General features: G+C 33.5%; 1 protein-coding gene across 30 annotated transcripts in view; it reads right to left on the reverse strand.

Moving 5' to 3' along the window:
- The window catches only part of BIRC6 (baculoviral IAP repeat containing 6), a 228936-nt gene that overhangs the window by 134091 nt on the left and 78637 nt on the right, over positions 1 to 16208 (reverse strand). For 7 of the 30 annotated variants that reach the window (XR_012003181.1, XR_012003179.1, XM_072767353.1 and 4 more), the window contains 9 exons: positions 15073 to 15207; positions 8530 to 8604; positions 6509 to 6696; positions 5365 to 5688; positions 5030 to 5129; positions 2650 to 2864; positions 2253 to 2461; positions 1483 to 1829; positions 668 to 887 (listed from right to left, as the gene is read on the reverse strand). Coding sequence is in view for 28 of the 30 variants with exons in the window: in XM_072767353.1 (XP_072623454.1) it covers positions 668 to 887; positions 1483 to 1829; positions 2253 to 2461; positions 2650 to 2864; positions 5030 to 5129; positions 5365 to 5688; positions 6509 to 6696; positions 8530 to 8604; positions 15073 to 15207 (1813 nt within the window). In the remaining 2 variants the exon portion in view is untranslated. Of the gene's footprint in view, positions 1 to 667; positions 888 to 1482; positions 1830 to 2252; positions 2462 to 2649; positions 2865 to 5029; positions 5130 to 5364; positions 5689 to 6508; positions 6697 to 8529; positions 8605 to 15060; positions 15208 to 16208 lie in introns of all 30 variants that reach the window. The other 23 variants (XM_072767365.1, XM_026016039.2, XM_026016038.2 and 20 more) reach the window with 7 other exon arrangements.

Below are 16208 nucleotides of genomic sequence, written 5' to 3' on the forward strand. Positions count from 1 at the left end.
AATACCATTATGAATCAATTTGCTCATTTAAAAAAAATTCACATTGAAATTTATTTTTTTTTCAAGATTTTATTTATTTATTCATGAGAGACACAAAGAGAGGCAGAGACATAGGCAGATGGAGAAGCATGCTCCCTTCAGGGAACCCAATGTGGGACTTGATCCGAGGACTCCATAATCACAACTTGTGCTGAGGGCAGATGCTCAACCACTGAGCCACCCAGGGGTCCTCACACTGAAATTTAATAGACAAATGACAGGGTATGTGGTTCTTAGCATGATTTATTATCTGGAGCTATGATGCTAAAATTAGCTCTTTTCAAACTCTTTCTTATATTTCCTAACTATATCCATAAAAAGTCCAGAAAATTTTATTATAGTCTCAAATGAATACATATAATACATAAAGTAACAATCTATTAGGAAATACTTATAAACACAGATCTATAAACTCTACAGATGCAAATGAGGAAACTAAAGAATATAGTTTAGATGTATTATGTATAATTTTCTTCAATGCGTGCTTCACTGGGCATTCCCAAACCCTGGAAAGACACGCTTCATTTCTCTGCTCAGTATCCACATACACAGAATTTCAAAATCTGAACCCTAACTGTGAAAAGTAGAAATTACTAATAAAAAACAACTCCAATATTTTCCGACCTACCTATCCTGTGGAAAGATGAGAAGCTGCTCTGAATTGTACAATTCCTGAAGAACATTAGAAAGAAACTGACCCCACCATCTTTCACCACCACAGAGTTGAACAAGTAGAAGACCAGTATGCAACCGTATCTTTGGGGTTCCACTGATGCACAAGTGTTTAAAAAGCTCTTCACAGGCCTGGGCATGAAATGTGCTCTGCAAAACTGCAGGAACAGAGTGTCCTATTACAAAACAGAAAACAATAAAATTTCCTATTTAAGTGTATGCTGTAATATCAGTATCAGCATACCTAAATACAGTTTCTTATTCAACAGCAATCAATACACAATGATATTCTATTTATTTTGGTATTCATTTATTTATGCTTCACATGTAGAATTTTAATTGTTAAATACTGGAGGAGGAGAAAAGCTAGCATTTGAATCAACTATATTTCTTCTATGTGGCACTGGGTGTACCAGATATTTGAGAATGTATGTGTATGCATGTGTAATGATCAACAATAGCTCTCAGTTAGAAAAATCATAGTATATTGTTAGCAATTTATTAACAGTTTCACAATAACAATATTAATATTTTGCCAACAACAAATGATACACCACATCAACAGCAAAGACTTAAAAAAATAATCAAAAATCCATTTTTTTAAAAAAAGGAGAAATATGGGGGGGGGCGGAGTGAGTATTCATAAATACATTAGAAAGAATATCAAAAAAAAAAAAAGAAAGAATATCAAAATGAACAATAATCAGGACATATTAACACGATAACAAAATATGCAACAAGATCATATCAAACACATTTCCAAATACAAACCATTGGAAGAGTGAAGGAGACTGAGCAAAGTGTCCAATAAATATCTGATGATGGTACGCAACTGCTCTGTGGAAGACGTCTGAATTAAATCTTTTGGATCTGACGTTTCACTTAACGTCTTCCGACTTGCACCAAGAGCTACTTTGAGCCTCTGCACTGCATTATGAGCCAAATTCAGTTGAAGCTGTAGCTGAATACAGTCTTGATAGGCAGAAAAAACTCTACTGTCTTCCTCAACTGCTTTGTCTGGTTTTCGCAAAAAATACTGTGCGTTGTTAGCACTGTTGAGAGGAGGAAGATCAATACTTTGCAGAAGAGTTTCTAGTCGATGACAAGCTAAGTTATATCTGTGAGTAAAAAATAAATGTACAAAATAATTCCTGCAACGTTCTCTTTGATCTATGTGTACACATGTAAACTAAAAACTAAATCTCTAAAACACGTTAACATTAAGAATTAATTGATTATTAAATACTAAATGAAGCCAATTATTTAATCACAATATTTTAATTTATGAAATATTATTGTAACATTCTAGTTTCTAACCTCCTTTTCTTCTTTTTTTAAAGTTTATTTATTTACTTATTTTTTAGTAATCTCTTCACCCAACATGGGGCTCAAACTCACAACACTGAGTCAACCAGATGCTTCATTCTTTTGTTCTTTTCTATGTATCTATGCAAAGATATTTTTTGAAAAAATATATGTAATAAGACATACAAAATAAAGGGTTCCAGTAAGATTAAAATATACTGCAATTTTCTAATAACCTGCACTGTATATCCTCTTGTAGAGCAACCATCATTGCTAAATGCTGGTCAATTTCTGGTTGGTTTGCAGATTCACCCTCTCCCCTTAAAGGATCATGCATTAACTTCAGTTCGCTTTCCCAAGGCAAGATATATGTATGACCGTAGTAAAATCCTAGTGGGATTTTGGCTCGGGCATTTGTACTTCCATAACGCCCAATGACAGTGATCTGTAATTAAAAAAACAAAAACAAACAAACAAAAACATTAATACACATACACAACAATCTGCAAAAATACAATTCTGAGCAACATATTTAAAAAGATCGTTATACTTTTTAAATATATGTCTGAGTATCTTTCATAGCTTAGCAGAAACAGAGAAAGCATATCAATTCATTGTCTTTAAGTTCTTTACCTTCATGAATCTGCACACAGGTGGTGGTATCAAATCATGCAGAATTAGTGAATGGGTGCTTATATCAGTTGCCACTACCAGTCGCCTCCCATCCACCTCTTCTCCTAATGTCCAAATGTCAATTGATAAGGAAGCCAAGTCTCCACAAGTGGGAATCAATACATCTGTCAACAGTATTGGTCTGCCAAAATCCAAGGTCACAAATCTCCTTGCTCCTATTGGGAGAGAGAGAGAGAGAGAGCAGAGTTAACAAAAAAATATCATTGTTTCAATTAACCAAAAGACAGATTCAAAAACAGTTGGGAACACTCATATTAAAATAGGAAATCAACTTATTCAACTATAAACAAATGGGAAGGAAAGTAAATAAGTAGCCCTCAAAAATTTTCTGAAACCTCAACCCATGCTAAGACTTAAGTAAAAAATATGTAAGTGTAAGTTTGTTACTATGATGGACAATCAATTGTACAGACAAGCTTAATTTAAAACATTAGAGTAGAAAAATTTTATTATCAAAAATAGTATACAGATTAATTCAGAAAGTATCTGATATTCCAGTCATCTGGTCATTTTTATAAAAACTCCCAACAAGATGCATTAATATCATACTGTATGGCTTGATTTTAGCTATCTCAAGTCTTGTTTAACTTCTTCCAGAGTTAGAGCTCACATTGCGGTTACAGTGTAAAGTAAAAGTACAAGGTAAAAAGCAAATGCAATTACTACCACTAAAAAAAAATCTCTTAGGGCACCTGGGTGGCTTAGTCAGTTAAGCATCTGCTTTTAGCTAATGTCATGATCCCAGGATCCTGGCATCGAGCCCCACATTGGACTTCATGCTCAGGGAGGAGTCTGCTTCTCCCTCTCCCTCTGCCTGCTGCTCCCCCAGCTTGTGCTCACTCTCTCTTCTCTCCCAGGCTCTCTCTCAAATAAATAAACAAAATCGTTTAAAAAAAAAAAAATCTCTTGGGAAGATCCTCCAGTAAAGATAGACACAGCTTAACTCAAACAGTGTTTTTGCCCAGGTCCTGACACCACCACGGTCTCTTCAGTTTAGTACCAGGTGAAGTCGATGGCTTACTCTCAAGGGCCATGCTAAAGTGGCAGTATGCCTTTGTGTAACCATTAGAATCATATTCTGCATGGCTGAGATGTTCATACTACTGAGAAGCAAAAATGATGAGACAAATGGAAGAAAGAACAGATTTGCATCTCTCATCTCATACACATTTCAGAATAAGCCCAATTAGTGAAACAATAACAGAATCATTAATACCAGAATTCTTTTTCTTCTTTACCAGGTTGGGGTGAGGAGCACCTAATAACCTTGACAGCTGCATGTTACAGTGAAGGGATCAAATAAACTGCTAGAACTTGTGCTACTTTCAGTGAAGCTAGTTTAAAACAAAAAGGTAGTTACCCATACTTACCTAAACAGAAAAACTATTAAGTAACAAAGAACGTAATTCTATATCCTACAGTCAATTCCATTTATAAAAACCAAACTTCAGTGTAAACAACTGCTCATATTTCATAACACTGCACACCAACAAATCACACTCTAAACCATTTACATGGTTACAAACACCAATGCTGATACTAGTGGAGTATTAGTTGAACAGAAAAGACCATTAAGAATTTTATTTTTTAAAAACTCTCTTCCAAAGAAGAAACAGCCCAATGCAATAAAGCAAATATGGTTCAACTATTCATGTGATGAAAGGTAACACAGTATCCATTATACTCATATTATTCTCTTCTATAAATCACACGGACGGATTCTGGTGAACTCTGCGGCAGCTCAAGCCCAGAGCTAACAGTTTGGCAGGATTATAAGGTTAAATTGCCTGTAGTTTACTAGTAAATATGCTCTAAATGAAAGCACCTATCCCAGTCACAGATCACTGGCATAAAAATATGGCTATAAACTTTGATGAAATTTCAATTATTGAGACCATGCAGTATTATTAATCTTACTCAGTTATTAAAATCAACAGTAATTCTCTCTGCTATTTTCTGGAAATGATTTCAACAGCAGAGTGCTGGTCTTAAGAATACTAAAGTGTAATTTCTAATGTAATGATGACTGAGCAGCTATAATGGAATAGATACTTATGTCTATCACAGTTCAACAGGTGTGATTCACATATAGGTCAGATTCAAGGTCTAGTCAGAATTAGCTACCCTACTCATCAGCATTCCTGCATTCAACGTGGTGAGCACACAGTTGAGCCTTATGTAGTGCTTATTCTTAATAAAATGTACTTACCCAGGAACAAATGGGATTTATTTGCAAAGGAAAATCAAACTACATAATATTAAGACTCAAAGGACTGGCAGACTAGGCAAAAAACAGTATTTTAAGAAAGTCAAAGATTACCTGAATGCATTCGCTCTATAATAATGGACTGGTGGGGTGGAGGTTGAAGAAAATGTGAAGCATGAGAAATTGCAAGAGCTAGACCAGAACCAAGTGGATTCTAGAAAAGAAAAAAGTATAACTCTATATTGATATTACTCTTGCTCTATACAAACTAGTAACTGTAATATCAGATTAACAAGTCTCATTTCCTGATGTATATTTTGTAATACTTTACAAAACAATCTAATTTAATGTATTAAGCTTGTATAAGAAAATTTTGCCTTCTCATGTTAGCGTATACATCAAAATATTTTTAAATGTCTAAGCGAACACCTATTTAAAATATAATTTACCATTCTGGACTTGTTGGAATTTTTGTTATGTGCAGCAAGATTGACTGTTGGGGGATCAATAACTGAGCCTGGGAAAAGCTGTGCAAGTTCGGCATTAATCACAACAGAAACTGCTTCATTGGGTGGGGTGAGTGGTGGAGTCATAAAAAGTGGTGTTGTTTTTGGAGTGGGTGGAATAACATCAGATGGGTGGATGAAGAAGCCGGGGGCTGCCGCTGGGTTGGAAGGCACAGAGTTGTGAACAGGACCTACTGCTGAGGCTGCCGATGCCGCGGCAGCTGCTGCAGCTGTCGTCTGATGTAACTTGGCTTCCAGCTTTGCTTTCTGTAAAAGAAGTAAAAGCCACAACATATAGACTAGTCTTGCCTGCCCAAACTGTGGGGAATACTACACAGGAAGAGCTTAAAAAGATAAAGATGATCTGATTAACTAGATCTTAGTTAAATAAAACTGAAATTAATAAAAAAATGGACTCAACATGAATTGAGTATTTCTTCACTATTTAAACATCATTAAATATCTGACATACAATTTCTCGTGTTTTGGGGAACGAGGACTTCCACAAAGCAAAGGTGGAAAAGAAGAACAAGTAGATGTAATAAGGAAACAAAGTTCTCCTCAAACCAAAATATTAACAGGAGGAGGTAGATTCTCACGGCGCCTAACCTGATACAATGTCACCTACAAATGCACAGGTTGCATTTAGACCACAATGAAATAATGAAATCTCCAATTATAGTATATGTGCGGCCGAAGCGAGCACTGAAATCTCCAAAACATCTGCCATTATTACTAAATTTTAATCCATGTGAATTCAATTCATCTCTAAAATGTTTCAGGTTCTCAGGTTTGAAAAATACAATTAGTATTTTTACAGTTAGTAACTGTAACATTTGACCAAGAGTGTTGAAACAGGATGGATTTTTACTTAGAGATAACTCCCAAAAATATCAATTATATTCCCTCAGATATTTATCAAATTTAGATATATCACAAAGACGTTACCTCCATTTTTGTAGAAACTGATTAGCTCAGATCAGTCAACCTACTTTCCTTTATGAAATTAATGGGTCATTTTTACAGTACTTTTTTCAGCTTTTGAAGTTTAGAGACAGCATGAACAAAGAGCCAAAGAGTCTCCAACCTGTTGCTGAAGCTTCAAAAGCTGCTGCTGTTTCTCTTGCAGCACCTGCAGCTGTTGCTCGGCTGACGCCATTGCATGAGAGAGAGACTGCAAAGCTACCTGGGCTGCTGAACTCAGGGCTGTCGAAGCTTCCCCAACTGTCCCCGATGACAGTCCACCTACTGCAGGAGTAACCCCGAAGGAACTCACTGGCATAAGACAAGGGGGGGAGAAAAGGAATGAGGAAAAGGTTCACACAGAAACATATTCCAAGTATATTATCTGGACATTAAAACTCTAGTCTCATTTTAAAAGATAAGAATCTATAGAGTATCAATAGAGGAATGTTAATGGTAAAAGTATATTGATTAACAGTAATAGTATTTGAATTTAAGGGATCGGGAAACTACTTCTAAATCAAAGAAAAATTAGTGTACTTTTTGAGCTTAAAAATATTTTCAGCATATAAGAAATTTCATTTCTTATGGCTAAAATAACACAAAATGAGAGTAATCTTATTATATAATTCAAACATAATGAATAAACTGAAATATGCTTTATTAAGTTTTCCTATAGCAATACCACCTCCCTCTCACTCCCCCAAAGAGTTCCAAAAAGCCCTTCAATATAAGAACATCATTTAAGGGACGCCTGGGTAGCTCAGTGGATGAGTGTCTGTCTTTGCTCAGGGCATGATCCCACATCGAGCTCCCTGCGGGGAGCCTGCTTCTCCCTCTATCTATGCCTCTATCTCTGTGTCTCTCGTGAATAAATAAATAAAATATTAAAAAGAAAAAGAACATAATTTTTAAAATCTGATGACACTTATTTCTTCATTTTAAAGCACAGCCTAGGGACGTCTGGGTGGCTCAGTGGTTGGGCATCTGCCTTTGGCTCAGGATGTGATCCCGGAGTCCCAGGATAGAGTCCTGCATCAGGTTCCCTGCATGGAGCCTGCTTCTCCCTCTGCCTATGTCTCTGTGCCCCTCTCTCTTTCTCTCTCTCTCTCTCTGTGTCTCTTAGGAGTAAATAAATAAAATCTTTAAAAATAAATAAACAAACCAACCAACCAACCACAGGCTAGACCAAGTCTGTCCCATGCAGAATATGTAAAGCAAAGTTTCCTACCATATGCTTCCCAGAACACTAATATGGAGAGAAACATATCCAATTTTACCCATGTCAGGTAAGTCTGGCACATACTGCTTAGCCATGAACATTATCATCATTAAAGGCTCTACAAAATCCTTTAAGTTGAATAATTTCTTTGACTTTCCTTTTCAATGTTACTCAAATATACATTATAAAAATTACTCTCCCCATTAAATATTTACCAATATTTGTTGAAAACATTACAGAAAAAAGTACAATAAAAGCTTAATTTCACAACTTAATGAAACAAGTCAGCACAAAACAAAAGTAAAGACCAAGTTCAATAAAAGCATTAATATTTATATTATAACAGGCCTTTACTAGAAAGTTATATTGGGGAAGAATAACCACTACAATAATAGCAAATGTTTAGAATGAATTACCATGTGACACGGTTTTAATTAATTACCTATTCAACAGATGAACAACCCTGGGAAGCAGATACTAGAACTGTTTCTTAGTTAATGGCTCAAAGAAATTGAGCTCATAGTGGTAGAACTAGAGTTGGAACCACAGATTATGTGAAACCAAAACCAATGGAAGGGCAAAGCATGGAAGTTATATCAACTCCTTTTATCTTTGCATCTTCACCTTGCAAAAATACAAAAACAAAACAAAAAAAACCACTCAGGTATCTTGACAGCCTATCTTAACATCTAACAATGCTATACCGTGCCAGGATTTAAAAAAAAAAAAACAAAACTATTTAAAAAACTAAGCTGTAATCAAGAAGATAGCAATAAATGAACCTGTCCATAGCCTCTTACAATTAAAAATGTCCTCAACTTAAACAAAACACACTTATTACAGAACAGCCACACCACATGTCATTTAACTTCCAAGAATCCAACTATATAAGCATGGTCAAAGAAAGAGCAATCATAACTCACATAAGCTATGTGCCCCAAAATGAAATCCATCCACTTCATCTAATGGTCCACCAATGAAACAGCTATTAATTCCAACTGTAGAGGGATAATTATTAGACTTACTGATATTGTACTAGTACCTTTGGGATAATTAATTTTCAATATTAACCATGTAGAGTTTAGCCCTTTACTCACTTTAAAATCCCATGCCTAAATAACACTTATGGGAAAATGAATTAAGTCACCAGAAACATCTGAGAGACATAAACAATCCAAAAGAAGTAAAGTCATCCTACTACTACAAAATTTTAAAATAGTTTGACCAGTCTGAATTTTCAATATCTTTTTCTATTTTTATATAAGTGCCTCAAAAACCAGATATAAAAATAATGGAGATGAAAACAAAATAAAAATGATGAGACCACCATTTCTATTCGGTATCACACAGAAAGCCCTAGAAAGCACAAGAAGGAAAAAAAAAAAAAGAATGATTAGAAAAACTCTTAACAGGGGATCCCTGGGTGGCTCAGCGGTTTAGCACCTGCCTTCAACCCAGGGTGTGATCCTGGAGTCCTAGGATCGAGTCCTACATTGGGCTCCCTGCATGATGCCTGCTTCTCCCTCTGTCTGTGTCTCTGCCTCTTTCTCTCTCTCTCTCATGAATGAATAAATAAAACCTTTTATAAAAAAAAAAAAGAAAAAAGAAAGAAAGAAAGAAAGAAAGAAAGAAAGAAAGAAAGAAAGAAAGAAAGAAAGAAGGAAAAACTCAACAGATATCATGACTGTGTTCATAAAGTCTTTAAGAAACTATAAAATTATATTTAGTAAGCTAATATAGCAGTGTCACCACATGAGATTAATATACACAAATCAATTACATTTCTTTATACCAGCAACAAAAAAATGGAAATAAAATTAAGAAAAAGATCACTTACAATAGCATTAAAAAAATCAAATGGCTAGGGATTAATCTAAAAAAGATGTGTGAAACACCAACATTGAAAACTAAAAAACATCTCCTGGAGTAACTGAAGACTTAAATATACTAAATATGCCATGTTAATGAACTAAAAGGCTTAATATTAAGATGTCAATTCTCCCAAACTGGTTTATATTCAAATTCTAAATTTAAAAAAATAAGCTTTTTGGTGCATAAATTAACAAGTTGACTCTAAAATTTAAATGGAAATACAGAGATCTAATGTATAGCATCTTGATGATAATAATGCTGTATTATACACTTGAAAGTGGTTAAGAGTAGATCTGAAATGTTCTCCCCACAGAAAAGAACTGGTAGTTACATGATTAAGACAGAAGTATTAGCTAATGCTATGGTGGTAATCATTCTATAATACATTAATGTATCAAAACACTGTATTGTACACCTTAAACTTGCTCAATATTATATGTCAACTATATCTCGATAAAGCAGGGGAAACACAAATAAAAAACACACAGAATCTTTAAGAAAAACATTCTTTAAGAAGAAAAATGGTGGGGGCGCCTGGGTGGCTCAGCATTTGAGCATCTGCCTTCATCTCCGTATGTGATCCCAGGGCCCAGGATCGAGTTCTGCATCGGGCTCCTTGCAGGGAGCCTGCCTCTCACTCTGCCTATGTCTCTGCCTCTCTCTGTGTCTCTTATGAATAAAAAAATAAAATCTTAAAAAAAAAGAAAAATGGTGAAAATGATGGATTCCACTTCTATGTATATGCTCAAGAGAACTGAAAACACAAAAATGTACACAAATATACTGCATAGCAATATTTCTTTTAAAAAGGTAAAAAGAAGTAACATGCCTGTTAATAGTAGATAAACAAAAGGAGGTACATAGAAATTGTTATAAAAATGGTATATCCATACAATGGAATACAATTCAGTCATAAAAAAGAATTATGTACTGATACACACTAAATGGATGAAACATGAAAACATTATACTAAGTGAAAGAAGCCAGACAAAAAAGGACCACAAACAATACAATTCCACATTTATATAAAATGTATGGGGTAGGCAAATCCAAAGAGACACAACATAGATTACTGATAGCCAGGCAACGGAGGGGAATGGGAATTGGGAGTGACGCCTAATGATTACAAAATCTCTTTACGGTGTAGTGGAAATATTCTTGAATTAGACAGTGATAATGACTGCACAACAAACTTTATATCAATTTTGTAAGTCTACCAAAAAAAGAAGGAAAAAAAGCCCTGGTGAACATATACTATCAGATTTCAAAGCTTAATATAAAGTTACAATAATTAAGACAATTAGGTATTGGCATAAGGCTAGACAAATGGACCAATGGAACAAAAACAGACTCATGCCAACAGCAGAGACATGATTTTTAACAGTGGTAACACTGCAATAGAGTGGGAAAAGGATAGTTTTTTCCCATAAATAATAACACAGAAGAGAGAATTAGTAAACTAAGACAAATTAGAAGAAAATACCCATAGTGAGCGGAGAGGTTAAAAAATGGAGAACTGTATCATTTATACTGAAGTATAACACACATGGAATTGCTATGGTGGTAATCATTCTATAATACATAAATCCATCAAACCAATAAATTGTACATCTTAAACACATATAAGATTGGAAACACAGAACAGAGAACACAGAAAGTAAGTCAGAAACAATGTCTGCACAGTTAACAGCTGAGATCTTTCTAAAGCTGATGGAAGGTATCAAGTAAGGATTCAAGAAGCCCTATGAATCCTAAGCAGGTTAAATACAAATGAAACTGAATATAGCAACATCACAGAAATAATAACTAGAATTCTGTAACATGTCAAAATATACTTTGAGAATGAAGAGGACACCTCTGGATCTAATAAGCGAAATATGAGATTTATTGGTGTGACATTCAGATAAATTATGTATGGAAAACAGATCACAACATGGAACTGATTATGCTAATTTAGTTGGTTATGATGAAAATGCATTAGGATTAATTATAGTTTATATTAATAAAAAATGGCATCAGTTATTATAGAATCTATCCATATTGTTTAAGGTTATATATGTGTTACATATGATATGTATATGGAGAGAGAGAGAGAAAAATGATATCATATCTAGGATTCCTTTCTCAGCTAAGAGAGATAAAAGTAATGTGAAAAATATCAATAATACTGGAATCTGGATAATAGCTGTATGATTTGTTCACCTAATTATTTTTAAAAAGCTGAAAATTCCCTCCTCCAAAAATGAAGCTTATTCATCATCAGTAGACAAAAACAAAAGGAGACCATACAGAATACTTTTCCAATAAAGAAAATCATACTGATTTCAGTACAAAAGAAAACAGAGGAATGAAATGGAATTATGAGATAAATCCAAATGAATACTGAAATATAAAAAACTATAATGATGTATCTGGGAATTAAAATACACATAAAATTAAGGTATAAAACCACAAGACCATATATATAAGGAAAGTGACAAATATTCTAGATATTTGCACTACATATAGTACAAAAGGCAGTTGGACTTCTGAATATCAAGGTATGTAAGTATTGTGATCTCTGAGATAACTGCTAAAAATAGAAAAGTAGAAAAATAGTCCAATAAAAATATAATAACCAAAAAAAAAAAGTAAGAGAGAAACATCTAATTGGCAAAAAGAGACATCTAATGGAATATCTGTATATTAAAAACATAGCAAATTTAAATATAGATACGTCAGTAATTACATTAAATGTAAATAAACACGCCAACTGAAAGCCAAAAAAAACAACCATAAGCTGCTTATGAAAGAAAACGCTCGGGATCCCTGGGTGGCGCAGCGGTTTGGCGCCTGCCTTTGGCCCAGGGCGCGATCCTGGAGACCCGGGATCGAATCCCACATCAGGCTCCCGGTGCATGGAGCCTGCTTCTCCCTCCGCCTGTGTCTCTGCCTCTCTCTCTCTCTCTCTGTGACTATCATAAATAAAAAAAAAAAAAAAAAAAAGAAAGAAAACGCTCAAAGTAAAATGAAGGAAAAATGTTTATCATACAAATAGCAACCAAAAGAAAGATGATGTGAAGTATATAAATACCAAATAAAGTAATTTTAGGGAAAAAAGCTAGCACAGATCAAGAGATAATTCCTAATGATGAAAGATTAAACTCACAAGAAAGATATAAGCAGTCTAAATCTGTATGGTAATTTCAGAATACATAAAATACAGACTGATGAAACTCAAACAGTCACCTCCACAGATAGAGTAACAAGAATTTAACTGACTGATCTTATGAACTAAAAGCAACCAAGGAGTTAATCAATAAAGACAGAATCTGAAGAACACAATTAGCAACTTCACCAACAAGTGGGGAGTAAACATTATTGTCATATATTCATGGAATATTTATAAAAATCTACCTTCTACAATTCCCAACACAGTGTACAGGACTGACAGAGTAATTTTTGACCCTATAACAATTTAAATAAAAACCAACAGCAAGATAACAGGAAAATCTTCATACATTTAGAAATTAAAAAGTGCATTTCTTTAATATTACTTCCTAAATTTGAATATATGGAAAACCTATGAAGCAGCAAATCAACCTCTACATTCATATCCAAGAAAACAGTATATCCAGTAGAACTAAAAGCATCACAGTAGAACAATCCAAATATCAGTCAATAGTACACTAGTCAACAGACGCATAAATTTTGTTTCATTCAGACAACAGAATCTTAAACAATGAAAAAGACCAAGTATCTACATCGACTGATAAAGATGAATTTAAATTTAACACTCATAATGCTGAACAGAAGGCAGACCAAAAAATACATAAAAGCAGATTTATAAAGGCTTTCTTTAACCAGCGACCAGAAATGCATTAATTATGTGGTTATAAAATGAAGCAAACAAAAACCAAGGAATGATTACTCTAAAAGTTAGGACAATGTTTATCTTTTAGAGGTCAAGGGAGAAATTAGCAGAAGGGGACATGAAAATAGCTTTTAGAGTGCTGGAGAAATTATTTCTTGATTTGGTGGTCATAAACTGCTGGATTATACAAATGTTTTCTGCACTTTTTCTTAAGAGCATTATATTTCACAATTAACATGTTTCAAAAAAAGTAAATAAGAAGTAGAGAGACTAGAGTCACCTTTAAGCATCTTAGGATAATAGTCAAGACTTTGCCCAAACATTTAATAAAAATCCCTCTGCTGGTGGTAGTTTCAGTGTAGGTGAAATACAAATATGATTATATAGCTACACTATCTTTGGAAATATAAGAAACTGGTTCCACTGCTTGCTTCACAGGAGAGGAAAGGGAGTATGAATGAAGAAATACTTTCTTTATTCAAACCTAATCATCTGTCATCTAATTTTATACCCCTGAAAGCATTACTTACTCACAAACACATGAATTTTAGACCCTTACTTTGAAAACAGTTCCAAGAAAGAGTCTGATTTATAACAAAGAAATTCTCTAAAATTTCAATTTCTTGTCATTGCATTTTCCTATTCCAGTTTACATGTATGTCTCTACAAAATGACTAGGACAATCCAAGAAAGCAAACACAAAATTTCATCCTTCTGTCATTCCTATATAAGAGAAATATTAGATTTTAATTGAAAGTTCTCATATAAATGACATAAGTCAAGGATTTCACTTAGAGGTTACTTCCACAATTGGAATATAGAAGACGACTCTGAATAAAAAAGCCACTCAAAGAACCACTAATTTCCTTTTAAAATCCTTCTTAAGATTAAATGTTTTGTGGCTTCACAAACTGTTTTCTGTTAAACTGTTGAAGAAAACAAAAAGAAATCCACAAACACAAAACTGCCAGCAGAACTCATTCAAGACAATATTCAAACTCTTCTGTTACTATAAAGACAAAATCATATCCAATGTTTTTAATTATAAAAATTACAATTTTTGTGCTAAGACAGAATTATAAATAAACGCTGATCCTAAGATGTAAGGAAAAGAACATATATATAAGAAAGTACATAAAAAATAAGAGTTCCATTGATTCATTTAAGACACCAACAATACTACATATTCAACACATTTAAATAGTGGCTCATATATCTGAAGGTGCTTTAAAATAGCTGGAAAAATAATATTCCCTCTTTATTCTTCCCAACGTTCTCCAAGATATTTTATAATGTGAGCTTTAAATATACTGTGAGCCTTAAATGCAAGAAATAACATTATGATGCCAAAACTACATGTAAGACTGGTCAACACTTAAGGAGTGTTGAGGCTAGATAAAGGAAATGTAGCCTATTTTACTTTTCCCTTTACTTTTATTATATTTAGTATTTTCATATTAAAAGCTTCTAAAAATGCAGACACACACACACACACACACACACACAAATGGATTTTAAGATAGTGTTCTAAAAGAAAAAAAAGGGAAACTATGAACTGACATAATGGAAAACTACTTATGATTTCCCGCTATTAATAAGTTTCTATTTAACATGACACCAAAGGAAGTTACATTTAATATAAATGGATACTTGATTACTTATATATTGCTTTTTTACTTCAGCATAAAATATATAATAAAAAGAGTGTATAATAAAAGAAGGTATATACCAGTAAACGTACTTGCATCATCCCTTTCTATTCTGGTGCCATCACTAGTTGACACACAAGTAAAGTGCAGGGGTTCAACTTCCAGAAGTCCAGTGAGAGATGTGAAGCTACCTTCAGCAGCTGTGCAACTACTGACTTTTCCATTTCCTGTGAAAGAGACAAGTGTTATACTATCTAAATTAATTTTTAAAACATAATAGTCACATGGAAAATTAAGAAGATGTAATACAAAACCCTTATACAGTGCTTCTACAATGGACATATTAAGAAAACTCACAAACAGAAGATACTTGTTTCCATGCTGCAAAAACAGAGCTGCAGAAAAGCAACTTAGTGGCCATTCACAATGAAATAGTAACAATTGATTTAGATTTTAAATGAGGAAAAAATAATGAACGGGCTACTAATATTAATTACACAATTTATTAAGTATGCATAAAATCAGAATACATTCTTTCACATCAACTGTATAAATATGACACTAAACAAAAACTAAAACATTTAAAAATATTATCAAGATTTACCTATAAATATATATTTATATTTTATATATATTATCAATTTTAGAATGAAGCCTAATACTTTATAATCATAAAAATATATCTGACCCTTGAATAATGCTAAGTTTGGGGTGCCAACTCAGCACAGTAAAAAATCCACATATAACTTCTGACTTCCCAAATTTAACTACTTATAGCCTATTGCTGACCAGAAGCCTTACAGGTAACATAAATAGCTGATTAACATAACTTTCACATCTTATGTGTTATGTACTGTATTCTTATAATAAAGTAAGCTAGAATAAAGGAAATGTTAATAAGAATATCATAAGGAAGTAAAAATACATTTACAGTACTGTATATATCGAAAACAATTCCACATATAAGCAGACCCATGCAGTTCAAACCCATGTTATTAAAAGGTCAACTGTAATTTAAGTTAGCAAGCATAGTTGAAAAATAAATAAAATTTAAAAATAAAATAAAATTCAGATGATCACAAATCCAGAAACCATAAAACCACAGCAAGAAGATCGGACAAAAGAATTAACAGTGTTATGTGGTATGGGGGGAAGGGGTTATTTCCAATACTGTTCAGATATTTTGGAATTAGCACTGTTTTAAACCGAATTCTTTAACAGATAAAAT

The sequence above is a fragment of the Vulpes vulpes genome, chromosome 8 (assembly GCF_048418805.1).
Source record: "Vulpes vulpes isolate BD-2025 chromosome 8, VulVul3, whole genome shotgun sequence".
Taxonomy (NCBI): domain Eukaryota; kingdom Metazoa; phylum Chordata; class Mammalia; order Carnivora; family Canidae; genus Vulpes; species Vulpes vulpes.